Source organism: Balaenoptera musculus, chromosome 10 (genome assembly GCF_009873245.2).
Source record: "Balaenoptera musculus isolate JJ_BM4_2016_0621 chromosome 10, mBalMus1.pri.v3, whole genome shotgun sequence".
Classification (NCBI taxonomy): Eukaryota; Metazoa; Chordata; class Mammalia; order Artiodactyla; family Balaenopteridae; genus Balaenoptera; species Balaenoptera musculus.
This window is the reverse complement of record NC_045794.1, coordinates 88613905-88630497: the sequence shown is the minus strand read 5'-3', so window position 1 is coordinate 88630497 and position 16593 is coordinate 88613905. Positions and strand designations below refer to the sequence as shown.

The 16593-nt window shown below is 41.5% G+C and overlaps 1 protein-coding gene across 2 annotated transcripts in view; it reads right to left on the bottom strand.

Moving 5' to 3' along the window:
* The window catches only part of RFX4 (regulatory factor X4), a 165852-nt gene that overhangs the window by 95189 nt on the left and 54070 nt on the right, over window positions 1–16593 (bottom strand). For both annotated transcript variants that reach the window (XM_036865920.1, XM_036865921.1), the window contains exon 3: window positions 12366–12426. In XM_036865920.1, the coding sequence (XP_036721815.1) occupies window positions 12366–12426 (61 nt within the window). The remainder of the gene's footprint in view (window positions 1–12365; window positions 12427–16593) is intronic.

The window sequence follows — 16593 nt, the reverse complement described above, 5'->3', positions numbered from 1 at the left end:
GTCCAACAGACTCCGTAGCACACAGCAGGTGCTCAGTAAATGTTTGATGGATAGATTGTGTCCGTCATATATTCATTCAACAAATATTTACTGATCTCTTATCACCCAAGAGGTGCTGGGGATACCACGGTGTGCAAGGTAGCCCTTGTTTGCGCGTGGAGAACAGATTAATGGTGGACAGGTGGATAAAGACACAGGTAATCTTCAATTCAACAAATATTTATTGAGTGCCAGGCAGTGTTCTAGACTTTAACAGTGGTGAACAAAACAAAGGCCCTGTCCTGAGAGGGCTTACATTCTATGTGTCCCCAACATCATACATTGGAACTCGAAACGTATTTCCCTGTGGGAAAATCATTTCACATAGAGATTAGGTTTCTTAGGACTATCCTAAGCCTCGGGGCTGGTGTGAATGGGGATCAGCCTTCTAGTTTAGCCTGGACCCCTAAATGCCATTCACAGTATTGTTTCCCTATAAAAGTGAGTTCAAAGGTCCAAATAACCAGCTTATGCACAAACTCGTGGGGGTCATCTGAAAAATGCGGCTTTCACAAGATGGGGTCTCACAAACATTCTTTGTTTGGCCTGAACAGTGTTGGCCCAACTTTTAAAATTCAGGACATTTCACATAAGAATCTGGATTTCTGGCTTCTTTTGAAAAGGCTGAGATCTGGCAACACTGGGCCCATATTCCCGCGTGACAATTGGCCAGTTACATGTGCCCTCAGGTCGGCCAGAGTCCTCACTCCTCCCTATTTTTCTTACACCCAATCTATTTTCTGTTCCTTGTCTGCCTCCTGTAGGGTCTTGTATTGACATAAGACAAAATCTATGCCCTAGTTCACTTTGCAGTTTATTGTGGGGAGAATAATGCACAGAAATAAGAATATTTAAATACTACCAACTCCCAACCACAGGTGCAGAGGAATGTGGGAAGACAGAGAGATTACTGTGTAGATGGGAACAGATGATTAAGGTTTCATGATGAACTGGAATTAGAACTTTGTAACAACAACAACAGCTAGCATCTGTTGAGCTCTTACTAGGTGCCAGGCACGGGGTATACATTATCTCACAATAACCATATGATGCCCATATTTTAGGTGAGGAAACTGAGGCACAGACAGCGAAATTCATTTGCCCATGGTCATGCAGCTGGTAAATGGGAGAGTTTGTCTCACTGTGAACCACTGAGGTATTCTGCCATGGGAGATGGAGGGGGTTCCAGGCAAGGAGAACAGCAAGACTAAGAGACAAACGTGGCTCGAGCTTTGGATGATGGAGACACTGGTCTGAGTGTAGAAGAGGGCTTGTAAAGGAGTATCTAAAAGGAAGGAACCATGGGGGAGGGGCATGCCACATAAGAGAATATGGCTTGGCCTAAGAGTTTAGCAACCTCCAGAGTTGAAGAGTTACTATGAAAGTCTTATTTTCAGAAGGCAATGGAATGTTACTCAGACAGGACTGAAAAAAATATTCAGACACAGGAAGACCCGAGTGTTTCCAGGATGCTGTAGGAATAATAATAATGTAATCAAATACAATGGAATATTGCTCAGCCATAAAAAGGAATGAAATAATGACATTTTCAGCAACATAGATGGACCTAGAGATTACCATACTAAGTGAAGTAAGTCAGAAAGAGAAAGACAAATACAGTATGATACCACTTATATGTGGAATCTAAAATATGATACAAATTAACTTATTTACAAAACAGAAACAGACTCACAGACATAGAAAACTTATGGTTAACCAAAGGGATAAGGGGGTGAGGGACAGATAAATTAGGAGTTTGGGATTAGCAGATGCCAACTACTATACATAAAATAGATAAAGAAGATCCTACTGTATAGCACAGGGAACTATATTCAATATCCTGTAACGAATCATAATGAAAAAATGTGAAAACTAATATATACGTAACTGAATCACTTTGCTGTACACCAGAAACTAACACAACATTGTCAATCAACTATACTTCAATTTTAGAATGTAATCAACAACAGTAACTAGCATTAATTTAAAGTTTAATATGTTGTATTTGCCAGCAATGGATTGAGACTAAAAGAACATTTAAAAAAAAAAAAAAAAAAAAAAACACCCCAAGTCTCATAGGTTTCCTCTTAGACAACTGAGAGTGCCACTAAGCAATTTCCTTAGAAAGCTTAACTTCAACTCTTTAGGCTACTGTGTTGTGGAATACTTTCCAGTTTAATGGCATAGACAAGAACAATCTGGGAAGCTGGAACTTTGTGCATAACCAGCTGTGTGCTTTTTGCTTATATTTACTAATGATTTTCTAAAATTAATTTTGGCCAGAAAAATCCATGGACACATTCAACAAACATGCATTTCAAATCATTCAGAATTCATCTTATAAAAAGCATATGATCCTTTAAATTATAGGGAGCCGGTTAAGTTTTTAAAGCATAGGAGTGCCAGGATCCAATTTATTCTCTGGAAAGGTCACCTTGGCACCTCTCTGGTGAGTGGGCAAGGAGCACTAGTGAAGACTGGCACGTAGTGGCTGACTAGGCAGTACTTGTAGAATGAATGAGTGAATGAACGAACAAATGAGATCGGTTTGGAGCCACGTTAATAGTCAGGGCAGGAAATGATGGAGCATGGATTGAAGGAGTGGCTGTCAGGGCAGAGATAACACCTAGGGTGTGGATCTCATGCTGCCAGATGTGAGGAGGGTGGGAGCAACCAAGGAAGCCCTCAAGTTCATAACTGGGTTGAATAGGTGAAAGGGGGCTCCATCGCCATGATTAAGAAAAGCTGACGAGGTGAGTTACGCGGACGGGGGGGGGGGTGGGCGGGAATAATGCTTCCAAATATTGTGCTAAAGGGCATGGGTTCCCAGATAAATTCCTGGCTCCTCCCCTCATTGGTTACTTTACTTAAGCCCCCTGTGCCTCAGTTTCTATTTGTTGTTTGTATGGTTTGTTTGCTCACTAAATCTGGTCAAGAAATCAGGTTTAAATACAAGATCAAGTTTAAAATACATCCCATTAAATGAATCCATAGCTGCAACAAACTATCAACATTTGAATCATATGGGTGTAAGTCACAGCTCACACAGGCTGAGCTAATTAAGCAGTTACCTGCCAAAGGCCAGAGCCTTCTAAATAACTATATTCTTATCCACGTTTTGTTTCTCTTACTGGAGCTTCTTTGCCTCAAGGTATCTAGGTGGCTTGTGACTATGAAGCATTTTAATAAGCTCTATGAGTGAAGACACATAATTGGAGTTAAGGGCAACTTTGATGCTTGATGAGTTTCTACAGGAATGGCATCATGACACCTTTCCCCCAAACCTTCTTACAAACTCCAGAGGGTCCGTGCACGTACCGAAGTTGCTAATTGAAATGCCAGCTTCCTGACCAAGGCATGGCAAAAAGGCAGTTAATTATTTCTCTTCATATCTGATGAAATTTCCCCTTTTCCTCCTCACTTTTACAGGACATCATTAGTCTGACATGGTGAACAATACTCCATTATACCTGGATATTTTTTTTTTAATGATCACAAAAACATTCTCCATGTCTTCCATTTTCTGATCTTCTATTTAACAACTTGATCATATTTGAATTGAGCCTATCCTATTATGGAGAGATAATGACCTCGGTCCACTAGCCAACATGAGTCATTATCTGCAGTATACATTTTTAAAAGACCTCCTCACAAGGTTTCAGCATGCAGCATCCAGGGGCACATGGTGGAAGCTTCGTATTAGCGCTTACAGTGAACAACAGATGTCTCAGCACGTAGCATAATCTCTCCCTCTGCTCTCATTTTAAACTTATGTTTTCTTATATGTTCACATGGGCTTTCAGTCCAGCCTCCACTTCTTGAGTCCTTGTAGACATGTCTGGGACAGAAACTTTTTTCTTCTATTTTACCCAAAGAAAAGAAAACAGGATTTTTTTTTTTTACTTGCTAAACATCATAATTTATTACTGAGGTTATCAGAGAGATCTGAGACTGCCAAATATGTGAGAAAAAAAATCTGGCCAAACAATCAGAGCCAGACAATAGTCTAAACCCTTCAATGGCTCCCCTCTGCCTCTCACAGAAGTTCAAATTCCTTACCTTGGCACCCAAGGTAAGGAACCCAAGGCCCCCTATCTCTCTGACCCTGACTACTTCTCCTTCTCCAGGCTTCTCTGGCCTCACTCCCCTACACATACGCTTCTCTCCAGCCGGCGGGACTGTCTGCCATTCCTCAAACATATCTTGCCACGTTCCCCGCTACGGTACACATTCCCTGGCGTTCCCACCATGGGAGGGGACCCCCTCTGCTGGGCCTCACCCTTCAAGGCTCAGCTCAAATTTCTCTTCCACAAAACTGTGCTTAATTTCCACCCAGCCCCAACTGCTGATCACTCCTTAATCATTTCTTCCTTGACAAATTCACGTATTCATTCATTTGATAACATGTAGAGAGTGCTGAGTTATGTCTGTAGAGGAAAACACCTTGATTGAACAGACACACCTGCTGCTCCCAAAGCTCTCACCGCCTCCTGGCGATTCCACAGCTCTTCCTAACAGCTTCACTGAGAGACAGTGGTTTTGCAGTCAGGGATCACTGAGTCTGAATCCTCCTTCACCACTTGCAAGCACTACAGTCTCAGGTATGTTACCTGAGCTCTCAGACTCTTGCTTCCTTCATCTGCAAAATGAGGGAAATGATACCCCAACACCCATCTCCCAAGCCTGCTGTGAGGGTTAAACAAGAATCCAGGCACAGCCCTCAGCCCTCCAGCTGGCATATGCACATCACTCAACGGAGGGTAACTATCGGTATCATTCTATATTAGTGCAGAATATTCAGGTAACACTTCACACCTTAGACTGAAAGTCCTTTCAAGGCAGGGACCAAACCACACTTCTATTTATGCCAGCATAGTTCCTAGCACTGTGACCTGAACACGGTCAGTAACACTGTGGAAGGAAGGAGGCGGGGGGGCGAGGGCTGGGGGCAAGGAAGGAAAGCAGGCTTTTGCACAATCAAAAAAAATGTTTAAAAAATCTTAACACCTGGGGGTTAAAGGAAAAGCCTGTTTATATTAACAGATCTGATTTATATTTTCAAGTGCCTACTCTTGTGCCAGAGATGTTCATATTTGCTATCACTACTCCCACAAATGGGTAACTTTATCTCCATGACATGGAGGAAGAAATGGAGGGTTGGGGAGGCTAAGTGACTTGCCCCAAACTACCTGGCTGGGAAAAGCCTGCCTTGGAGTATGAACTCAGGGACGATGCTTCTAAAGCTCTCGCTCTGTGCTAGGGACTGACATCCATGTGCTCAGTGAGTCAGCATTACCTATTGAGCACCTACTATGCGCCAGGCACCGCAGAATACAGCGGTGAACGAGAAGACGCAATCCCCACCACTGCCTTTAGGAAGCCGACAGTTTCTCAGAAGGAAGATGGGAACCAAGGAGAGAACACCACCAGATGATAAGTAAGTACAAAGTGGTGGCATTTGGCTCACATGGGCTCGGATTCTACAGAAGGCCAAAGCAAATAAACAAAAACCACCCAATCTATTTTATTAAACTGCAACAATTAAGCCCACAATTTGCTGCTGGGTATTCAAACACGAGTTCAGGTGGGTCCCTGGTGTTTCTCCTAGGACCTTGCTGGCCCCGCCTCCCCTTGGTTGAGGGTCTTCTGAGGAGGCAGGCATTTCCCCCACGTGGGTGGAGTGAGACTGAGACCATCTGCTGTGTTGAGTTGCCTGCCTGCTTTTCCTCCTCTTCCAATAGGGGTAATAATCCTGCCTCCTCTACCCGGTTTTCGTGAGATCCAGTGAGCTCAGCCAGCAACATGAGCTGGGGTAAGCCTGGCACACCAGGGGTACTGGCTCAACCTGTAAGTTTGGTCCCTGCTCAGCCATGGACTGAATCAGGGATTTATTTCTGCCATTGTAATGACTCAACTGGACCAGAATCTGGAGTAATCTAATCCAAATCTTGTGCTTTGCCTACAAGCTACCAAAGTGGTGTTCCAGAAAGGCCTGGGATTAGCCAGCTTCTGGCATCCCTCTGTTCGTTTTTTGATTAATCAAGTCCTTTTCTTTTTTTTTTTTTTTTTTGACAAAAACTAGGCAGTCTAGTAGCAGAGCGTCACAAGTTCTGTGCTGCTGCTAACCCACCTGTCGGGGCCTAGGCTAGAGGTTGGCAGCCAGAGCGCTGGCGGCCCCGAATGGCAGCGGAGGGGATTTTGGCACCATCCTCTACCATAAACCACCCCCTTCAATCTTCCCTTTCCATCTCTCCCCTGCCTCTACTCATCTCCACTTCACCGTTACAAATAGGGCTGCAAAGAACATCTTCATGTGTGTCCCCCTGCACACCTGGGGGAGTGTTTCTCCATGTCAGTATCCAGGAGTGGATGCACATATTAAAATGTTAACAGGATGCAAAGTTGCCCATTCAAATGGCTTTACCATTTTATACCTTCACTCACAGCACAAAATATTTTCTAAAAATAAGAACCTAGGTCTACAACATAGCATCTCATTCTCTGAGACATTTACACCCTTCATGTTGTCCTGCTTAAGCTACCTTTCTCCATCTCTGGCTGAGGACTTCTAGCGGGACACAGTCACGCCTATTGGCACTATATGTCACTTCTGGTTACATTCAGAGCTAAAAATGTTTAGCCTCCCTTTCTGGAATGAGGTGGACTAACTCATACTATGAGAGCAAATAAGGTTATGCCACCGTTGAATAAAGAATTAAATCAGAAATGGGTGCACAACGTCAGGTATTGGTGACATCCCATGGGTCTGGTCTAGCAGCTGTGGCCGGGTCTAAAACGTCACCGTACTTCTTTGGCACAGTATCCAGCCCAATTTTCTACCTCTGGCCTCCGAGAACATTTTAAAGAGAAACACCAAATTTATTTTGTTTCATATTGATTTGAAATATTGAAAGCCTAGCAATCACCCAAGCCTCATTTTTATTTTTTCAAAAGAAAGGAAAATGTCTCCCACGAAAGTGACAATTTGGTCTTCAATCCTCTTCCTTTGGGGAAGGGCCTCCCTTTCCCTGCAAACTGCAGACAGGGAAGTGTCTCCCCGCTGATGGCGCACAGGAGCTCAGAGTGACACTGGCAACAAGAGAGGTGTGTGAGAGGGCGGGGCAGTGGAGGGGGACACGTGCTGGCAGCGAGTAGGCCAGGACAGCAGACAGGCTGCTTTCCCTGCCGAAATCCTCCTTGTGAATAGAGGTTATTGTGTGGCCAGGATTCCAGCAGGGCTCACCATCCCCAGTGGGTTGGGCTTTACTAACCTCATGACCAAGGATGGGATGCTGGAAAGGGTTTGGCGGAAGGCATTTGACAATATTTGCCTGTTTTCTGCTGGGAACTGCCTCCAGGTCACGTGGCCCTGCTTATTTTCGGCTGCTTGGCTGTTGTATTATTTGTTCTTAGAGTGGGGATGGTCTCTGGGGCGATGGGGAGGGGCTCTCGGCAAGGTGGGGGAAGGCAGAGAGGCAAATAGCTCCTAAACCAATTCCAGGAACAAGCCAAGCGTCCTGGGAGAACTGGGCACTATCAGGCCAGTGGCTACCACCTTGGCGGTGAGGCCAAGGTCCTTTCCTGGGGCTGCCCGCTACCCCTGGAGAGAGGGGACAACGTGAAGGATACAGATGCCTCGGAGGACGAGATGCCGTGTTGTGGAGCTAGGTTCCTGTTTTTTAAAAAACAGCATTTTGTATACTTCGGCTGAATATAAAATGGTAAGGCCATTAGAGTGGGCAATTTTGCAATCCTGTTAACATTTTCCGTGCACCCAGCACTTCCACTGCCTGATACCCATACAGAAGAAACACTTCAGCAGGTGTGTGAGGGGACACATGAAGATGTTCTTTGGGACTTTATGTGTAAAGGCAAAGATGAGATTGGGACACAACCTAAATGTCGGTCAAAGAGGGAAATGGCGAACTGAAGTCTGCTAATGTCTTACATGAAATTCTGTGCAGCGGTTAAAATGAGGTTGTTCTTTGGGGACGAGTCTGGCTATAGCTTCAGGATATTTGACTAAGGAGAGAAAGCAAGCTGTGGATCAAAACAGTGTGACAGGTTGTGGAACAATATTTTTAGAGTTCTATGTCTGTATTCTTTTTATAAAGGAGAAAATACTAAATAAAAAACCACAATTCAGAAACTTCTATCAGTACTTATGCATGTAAATGCATAGGCAAGGGACAGTAAAAAAATATATATATATATATATATATATACACACACACACACACACACGGATGTACGCACAAACATCCACACACATACATATTTCTCACTGGTAACAGCGCTGCTCTGGAGGAGGTGAACTTTAACCTTATCTGTAATGTTTTCATTTTAAAATAAGGAAATGTATTTTTGTGTAAATAAAATAAAATTTAAATGTAAATGTGTATTTGTTGAATTTATTTGCACCTTGCCTTTTTCTAAAAAGCTAACAAAATAAACACAAAAAGAAAAAAATTAGACAAAGGGAAGAGATTAAAAAGTATATAAACATCAGATTTCGCTCTGAACTCCCTGGCAGCCAGAGCAAAGAGGGGCATATGGTATAAATTATATCACTTTCCCTTGTAGAGTGGAGGGTACATCCAGTTCCTTTTGAGAGACAAAGTTTTTATACTGAAACTCTAGTCTAAAAAAGTTTACTCATGTGGAACTTGATATAGGATGTCACATGTCCTCCACCATGGTTTTAAGCATGACTCTATCCCTAAGTTTAGAGAAATGTCCTACTTTTTCTTCCCTGCTATTTACATACTCCCCTGCCTCCTTCCCCCACCTCATCTGTACTGCTGTCTTCCTTGCTGGCTACGCTCCAACCACACGGGCCACCTTCTGCAGTTCCTTGAACAAGCCCAGCCTGCTTCCAGCCTGGAGAGAGTGGCGGATACTGTGGTCTTTGCCCAGGTTACCTTTCAGGACTGAGGCGTTCTTCCCCGCCGCTGAGACGTTGATTGCTGAGGCTGAATCCTTCCTGGGGAGCTGTCCTCAGCAGGATGGGAACTGCCTCGCCCAAAGCTATGCCCCCTCACAGGGCGGGAAGGGGAGGGTGGGATGAACTGGGAGATTAGGTTTGACATAAATGCACTACCACGTGTAAAACAGATAGCTAGTGGGAACCTGCTGTGTAGCACAGGGAGCTCAGCTCGGTGCTCTGTGATGACCTAGATGGGTGGGATGGGGGCGGGGGGGGAGGTCCAAGAGGGAGGGGATATAGGTATACATATAGCCGATTCACTTCACTGTACAGCAGAAACTAACACAACATTGTAAAGCAATTATACTCCAATAATTAAAAAACAAAACCCCACCAAAGTTATATCCCCTCCCTGGGGGCAAACTACCTGCAGTGATGAGCAAGACGGGGGAATAAAAACCTGGATCCATTGCCTCAATTCATCTCTGAGGCCCACCCTGGCTTCAGAACTCCCTGTGAGATCGCTGAAGCCTCTACTGTAGCCTCCTCGCAGCCCAAGACCCCCTCTGCCCATCCCCTCGTACCCTCATGGTGTCAATACTGGGTGCCTTACCTAATAAGCCACCTGTAGGCACGGCTCTGCTCAGAGTCTGCCTCTGGGAGAGCTTGACCTGAAATGTTCCCTCTGCCTAGAACATCTCCCTGATTTTAACATTGTCATGGTGTCTGAGGACTTCTTGTCATACAAATGTCCACTTAAATATCACCTCCTAAGGGAAGCTTTCCCTCACCATTCAACCTAAAATAGCCTCTGGGATATGATCACATCAGCCAATTCTAATTCTCCGCACAGCACGTATCCGTATCTAATACATTCCTTTTTGATTTATTTATCATTAATATAATAATTTTTAAAATTATCACCCAACTTTTTCTCTCATCAGCCCCTATTCTTGGTCTGTCTTATCCACCACTGCATTCCCAAAGCCTAGAATAGGACCTAGCAAACAGTAGGTGCTCAGTAAACATTTCTTAAATTAGTTAATAACTAAAATTCTATCTTAAAAATATAAAGGGAATTGGAGGAAAATTTGATGTTTGAACAACTTGTTGCCTTTTGATAATAATAATACTAAAATTTATACATTTTCAAACCTGATGTGACTCTGAAAACAGATTTTTTTCATCAAAACAAATCCACTGCCTAACTCTGTGAATTGGAGGATGAAATTTCTTCTGGAGTGATCTATGTGACCTTTTATTTAGAAAAACCGATATTTTGTATAGAATTACGTACAGTAGAAGGAGAACTGATAATGCATATGTCAGGAAGGAGGGAAGCCCTATTCTGGGATGTCCTTGTGGGACTCCGAAGGAAGAGGTCTGCTGAGCGATCCATGGCTGCTAAGATTTACCTAGCACCCACCCTACACCAGACACTGTTCAAGCACTCTGTATATACGAACTCACTTCCTCTTTGTAACTACCCTAGAAGGCAGTGGTCCCCAACCTTTTTGGCACCAGCGACCCGTTTCATGGAAGACAATTTTGGCATGGACGGGCGGGCGGCAGGGCGATGGTTCAGGTGGTAATGTGAGCGATGGGAGCGGCACGTAAAGCTTCACCTGCTGCTCACCTCCTGCTGGGCTGCCCGGCTCCTAACAGGCTGCAGACCAGTACCGGTCCACGGCCCGGGGGTTGGAGACCCCTGATATAAGGTAAATACTTCTGCCATCTCTATTTTACAGGTAGACTGAGGCACAGAGAGGTGCAGGACCTTGCCCAAGTTCACACAGCTAGAAAAGCAGAGCTGGGAGTTAATTCCTGGCAGTCTGATTTAAGAGATTACACTATCTACAGCCTTGCTGTTGCCAGGCAAATGTCAGAGAATCACAGAAAAACAGACATGAACAAGGTGATTTTCTTCTAGTCCCTTTCAAATTTTTTATTCTGAAATGTACGACATGTTCAGGTTATTAAAGCAAGAGCGTCTGTTGATTCCTAGCATTTCTAGAAACTCTCACTCCCAAAGTCTTTTATGTTGATGCCTCATTCAATGTGCTAGCATTATGAGAATCTGTGTGACCATAATTTGGGGGGGAAGGATGCAGGGAGAGATTTGACCAGGGAAGTAGAGTAGAATTTTAAATAAAGCAAAAAGCAGCAAATGCAATGAGAAAAAGAATGGAGGGACACATTGATGGAAACAAGCCAAAAGGCTGGAAATGGAGCTCTTGAAAACAACCTCTGCTATCCTTGTAGCAAAACAAGTTGACTACCGAGACTCTTGTTAGAGAAGATTGAGTTACATTTGTGAATGCTTTCTCCCAGTGTTGTTTTCCTCTCACCTGTGGGTGGATTAGTCAAAAGAATCTAATATGATTTGCTCATTAGAGCCAATCTGCTTCCTTTTCTGATCTAGTCTCTCTTCTCCATCCTTCCTGGTTTTTCTCTTCCTTTCTTCAAAAGCATAGGCTTTGCAATTAAAGTGACCCAGCCAGGTTCCTGCCTCTGCCACTTCATGGCTATGTGTATATTCAGGCAAATGATTTAACTGTCTAAGCTTTATTTTCCTCATCTGTAAAATGGGCATAACAATACCAACTTCACAGAATTGTGAGAATGAAATGAGGCATGTATACAAAGTGCCTAGCATGCAGGCTGGCACACAGTAGATTCATTCCTTTCCCCTCCCCACTTCTCTCTCCTTCCCCTTTGTTCCTTACTTCCTTCAGCTTCGCTGGGCTGAACTAGAGTAGTAATAGCACTTAACTGACAAGTTCTTCTGAGAGGTGAGTCTCAGGTATAGAATAGCTTTGGTGTTCAAAGCTACAACATAATTTCTAAGTAAAACTCTTAGAGGAGAATTTACCTGTAAATACCAACCATGGGTGCAAACACTTAAACAACATCATTAACTATAACATCAAGTCCAGGAATTCCAAATATTAAAGGGAGAGCCACTCAAGTAGATAATTTGTATTAATGTTAAAATAAATGTAGTATAGTTGCAATAAATTATTAATTTATTAAGAGTTCATTGGTAGGGGTGAACAGACCTGTTTCTATAATTGGCTGGAACATTATTTATTAAAATAATAGACTCCATTAAAATCAATTAATAACATCCATGTGGAATCCAGTTCTTGCCAGTGTTTTGATGATGGAAAAAAAAAATCTACTCCCAAATAAAATAAATATGAAAATTCAAATCTCCTGTCCATGCCTAAGTTGAGTATTTTATGCATACTTACAAATTAAACTGATTGCATATGGGCTATTGGATGTCAAGTTATTATGACAATGTCAAAATATCCAAGTAATATGCTGTCCTATCTGTAGGAAGACATAGTTATATGAGCTTCCCATCAAGAGAGAACTTGCTCAGAATGGAACTTACCATTGCAGAGTAGCAGGAGTGGAGTGGGGCTTGGATGCTCTATTATTTTCTTTTTCCTCATCTGTTAAATGAAAGAAAAAGGAGTGAACTTCAGTAGGAAAACGTACAAGGCCTTTCAGCTCTCCCAAGTCTCAAAAGACTACGTTGCCCTCAAATGTTGATGCTTTGAAAGCAATGATATTTTGGCTTTTCTAACATGTTAAATTTATCACACTTTAATAAGAGAAAAAGGAGAAACTGACTTTTACGGAAAACTCTTATATCAATTTGTATTTTTATTTGACATAATATGTTACAGTTTGAAGAGCTATCTCTCTTCATCACTGAACAATATGACTGCACTCCCCCAACGTGCTATGTTCGCAACTGAAGCTGGACATTTGACATGATGATTTTGACCCTAAGAACACACTGACTTTGCACACTATCTGTTCCTTGTAACTCCAATGGAACAGACAGTTAGTGTAGGGAAGGGAGAGTGTAAGTGTTCAGAAGAATCAGGTTAGCAATACAATAGAACAGGGGTTGGCAAACTTTTTCTGTAAAGAGCCAGTTAGTAAATATTTTAGGATTTGGGAGCCAAGAGGCAAAATCAAAAATATTATGCAATATTTATATAACACGAGAGAAAACAAATTCCATTTCCATATTGACAAAATTCAAAATATAATAATACTAGTTGATTATAATTTTTGTAATACAGGTCTATTAATTAAAAATGAAATTAATTTGGGGGAGCAGGTAACATTTTTCTTAATTGGGGTTCAAAGCTCACATTCCCTTTCATCCAACAGATTACAAATATCCATCTATAAAATCATTCTTAGTTTACAGCCCTACGAAAACAGGTGTCAGGCCAGGTTTGGTCTGTGGGGTTCTAGTTTGCAGACCTCTGCAACACAGCCATCTGAACAACAGATCAATCTTTGCATACCTAAGAAGAACTGCTCACAGTTTTATCATGAATTAACTGAGAAATAGATTTAATTAGTTGCATCCAATTCTTAATGAAGATTATTGATAGAAATAATCAACATAAAATTAAATTTCTAGGGAATTCCCTGATGGTCCAGTGGTTAGGACTCCACGCTTCCACTTCAGGGGCGCAGGTTTGATCCCTGGTAGGGGAACTAAGATCCTGCAAGCCGCATGGTGCAGCAAAAAGAAATAGTAAATAAAAAAATAATAAAATTTCTTGACCCACAAAATCTGACCCAAGAAAACTGGTACAAATAACAGTCTCAAAAGAAAATAATGTCAAAACCTACAAATATAATCAGCAAAATTTAATAGGAACATGTAAAACAATCAACGAAATAAATCTGTGGTATAAGATTTATATGGGAAAGAATTTGTACTTGTGAAAATAATTTAAGTAAAACTAAAATGAAAGTGGAAGAAAGTAAAATATACTGCAAAGGAAGTAGCTTAATAAAGTTGCCCTCAGAAAATATTTCCTTGATGAAAGCTTATCAATATTGGTATAATTCTGATTAAAATGTCTGCTCATAAAAACTGTGAAGATATTGTTGTTGCTCATTCAACAATTGTACATACTCACCTTCTTCCTTATTAATAGAATCCCAATTTAAAGGGGACTACGTGTTTAGGGAGGGTTATCCCCTCTCAAATCCTAGAGAGATGAATGTTGATTAATTTAAATCTATCACGGTAATTTTATGTCATCTAGTCCCTGATGGATTAGGTGGGGCATGTGACATGGTGATGTGGCCTATCAGATTAAGAAGGAGCCCTCTGGGTGCTTCTGGGAAAGTTATTTTTCCCTAACAAAAAGGAATGGGGGCCTTGATGTCAATTTCTGGCCTCCAAAACTGAAGGAAGGGAGGGAGGGAGGGAGGAAGGAAGGAAGGAAGGAAGGAGGAGGGAGGAGGGGAAGAAACAGAAGAGACACACTGGCCTGTCCTGCTTTTGAACACAGCTGTGAGTAGATAATTGGAGTGAAGCAGTAAACTTTCAACTGGGAAAAGAGCAGCCTGAGGACAAAGTCAATGCCAAGGAAAGCAGAGAGAAAAAGGGGGAAAACCTGGGGATTCTGAATGTCATGATGTGCCTCTGATTAACCAACCCTAAAAACTGCTGCCTCTTTATGAGATAACACAATTTTCTGAGTTAATAAATCCTCTTTTCATTGGGTATTCACTTCCTTGCCTCCAAAACCATGTTAACTGGTACAACACTAACACTAAATGTTCTCAGGGACAAAATGTCCCAATACATCATTGGGCTCAACATCTGTTCATGCTGCTTTGTCAACCTGGAGTTACTTCTAAATGTTTGTCATCCTTTCCGGTTTAGAATATACAACACCACCTCTTCGAAGCCTCCAAGTCAGGAATCATTAATCTTAACTCTGTTCTTCCATACCCCATTACTTGTCTTTCAGTCAAATGGTTTAGCCATCCGGATCATTATTTCTATGCATATCCATATCCATCTCTCTGACTTGCATATCCTACTTAAGAAGATCCTACTTAAGAAGGCAAGGAGGCCTGTTTTCAAACTATATTACAAAGCTATAGTAATCAAAAGAGTAAAATACTGGCATAAAAACAGACACATAGATCAATGGAACAAAATAGAGAGCCCAGAAATAAACCCACACACACAGTCAATTAATTTATGACACAGGAGCCAAGAATATGCAATGGGGAAAGGACAGTCTCTTCAATAAATGGTGTTGGGAAAACTGGACAGCAACTTGCAAAACAATTAAACTGGATCACTATCTTACACCATACACAAAAATTAACTCAAAACCAATTAAAGACTTGAATGTAAAACCTGAAACAATAAAAGTCATAGAAGAAAACATAGGCAGTAAGTTCCTTGACATTCATCTTGGTGATGACTTTTTGGATTTGATACCAAAAGCAAAGGAAACAAAAGCAAAAAATAAACAAGTAGGATTACATCAAACTTAAAATCTTCTGCACAGCAAAGGAAATCAGCGAAAACAACAAAAAGGCAACCTACTGAATGGGAGAAAATATTCGCAAATCATGTATCTGATAAGGTGTTAATATTCAAAATATATAAAGAACTCATACAACTCAATAGCAAACCCCCTGCCCCTGCCAAACAATCCAACTGAAAAATGCACAGAAGATCTGAATAGACATTTTTCCAAAGAAGATATACAGATGGCCAATAGGTACATGAAAAGATGCTCAACATCACTAATCATCAGGGAAGTGCAAATCAAAACCACAATGAGATATCACCTCACACTTTTTAGAATGGATATTATCAAAAAGACAAGAAATAAGTGCTGGTGAGGATGAGGAGAAAAGAGAACCCTCACGCACTATCGGTGGGAATGTAAACTGGTGCAGCCACTATGGAAAACAGCATGGAGGTTCATCAATAAATTCAAAATAGAACTATTACATGATCTAGCAATTCCACTTCTGGGTATTTACTTGAAGAAAATGAAAACACTAATAAGAAAAGATATCCTCATCCCATGTTCACTGTCGCACTATTTACAATAGCCAAGATATGGAAACAACCTAAGCATCCAATGACAGATGAATAAAGAAAATATTTTATATATATATGAATATTATTCAGCCATAAAAAAGAATGAAATCTTGCCATTTGCAACAATAATGATGGATCTTCAGGGCATTATGCTAAGTGAAATTAAGTAAGAGAAAGACAAATACCATATGATTTCATTTACATGTGGAACAAAAAAAAAAAGCTCATAGATAAAAAGAACAGATACAGACTGGTGGTTGCCAGGGGGTGGGGAGGTGGGGGGTGAAATAGATGAAGGGAGTCAAAAGGTATATACTTCCAATTATAAAATAAATAAGTCACGGGGATGCCGTGGACAGCATGGTGACTGCAGTTAACAACACTGAACCGCATATTTGGAAGTTGCTAAGAGAGTAGATCTTACAAGTTCTCATCACCAGAAAAAAAATTCTGTAACTATGTGTGGTGATGGATGTTTATAGACTACTGTGGTGATCATTTTGCAATACGTACAAACATCAAATTATTATGTTGTGCACCTGAAACTGATATAGTGTCTTGTATGTCAATTATATCTCAACTTAAAAAAAAAGAAGAAAGCAGGGATGGTATCTTAGTTATCTTTGTGTTCGCTCCAGCCAATGCCTTCCATTCACACTTAATTAAATAGTTGAGTCTGCCTTTCACAACTGTCTTCAACAATCTTAAAAACAAATAGCACGAAAAG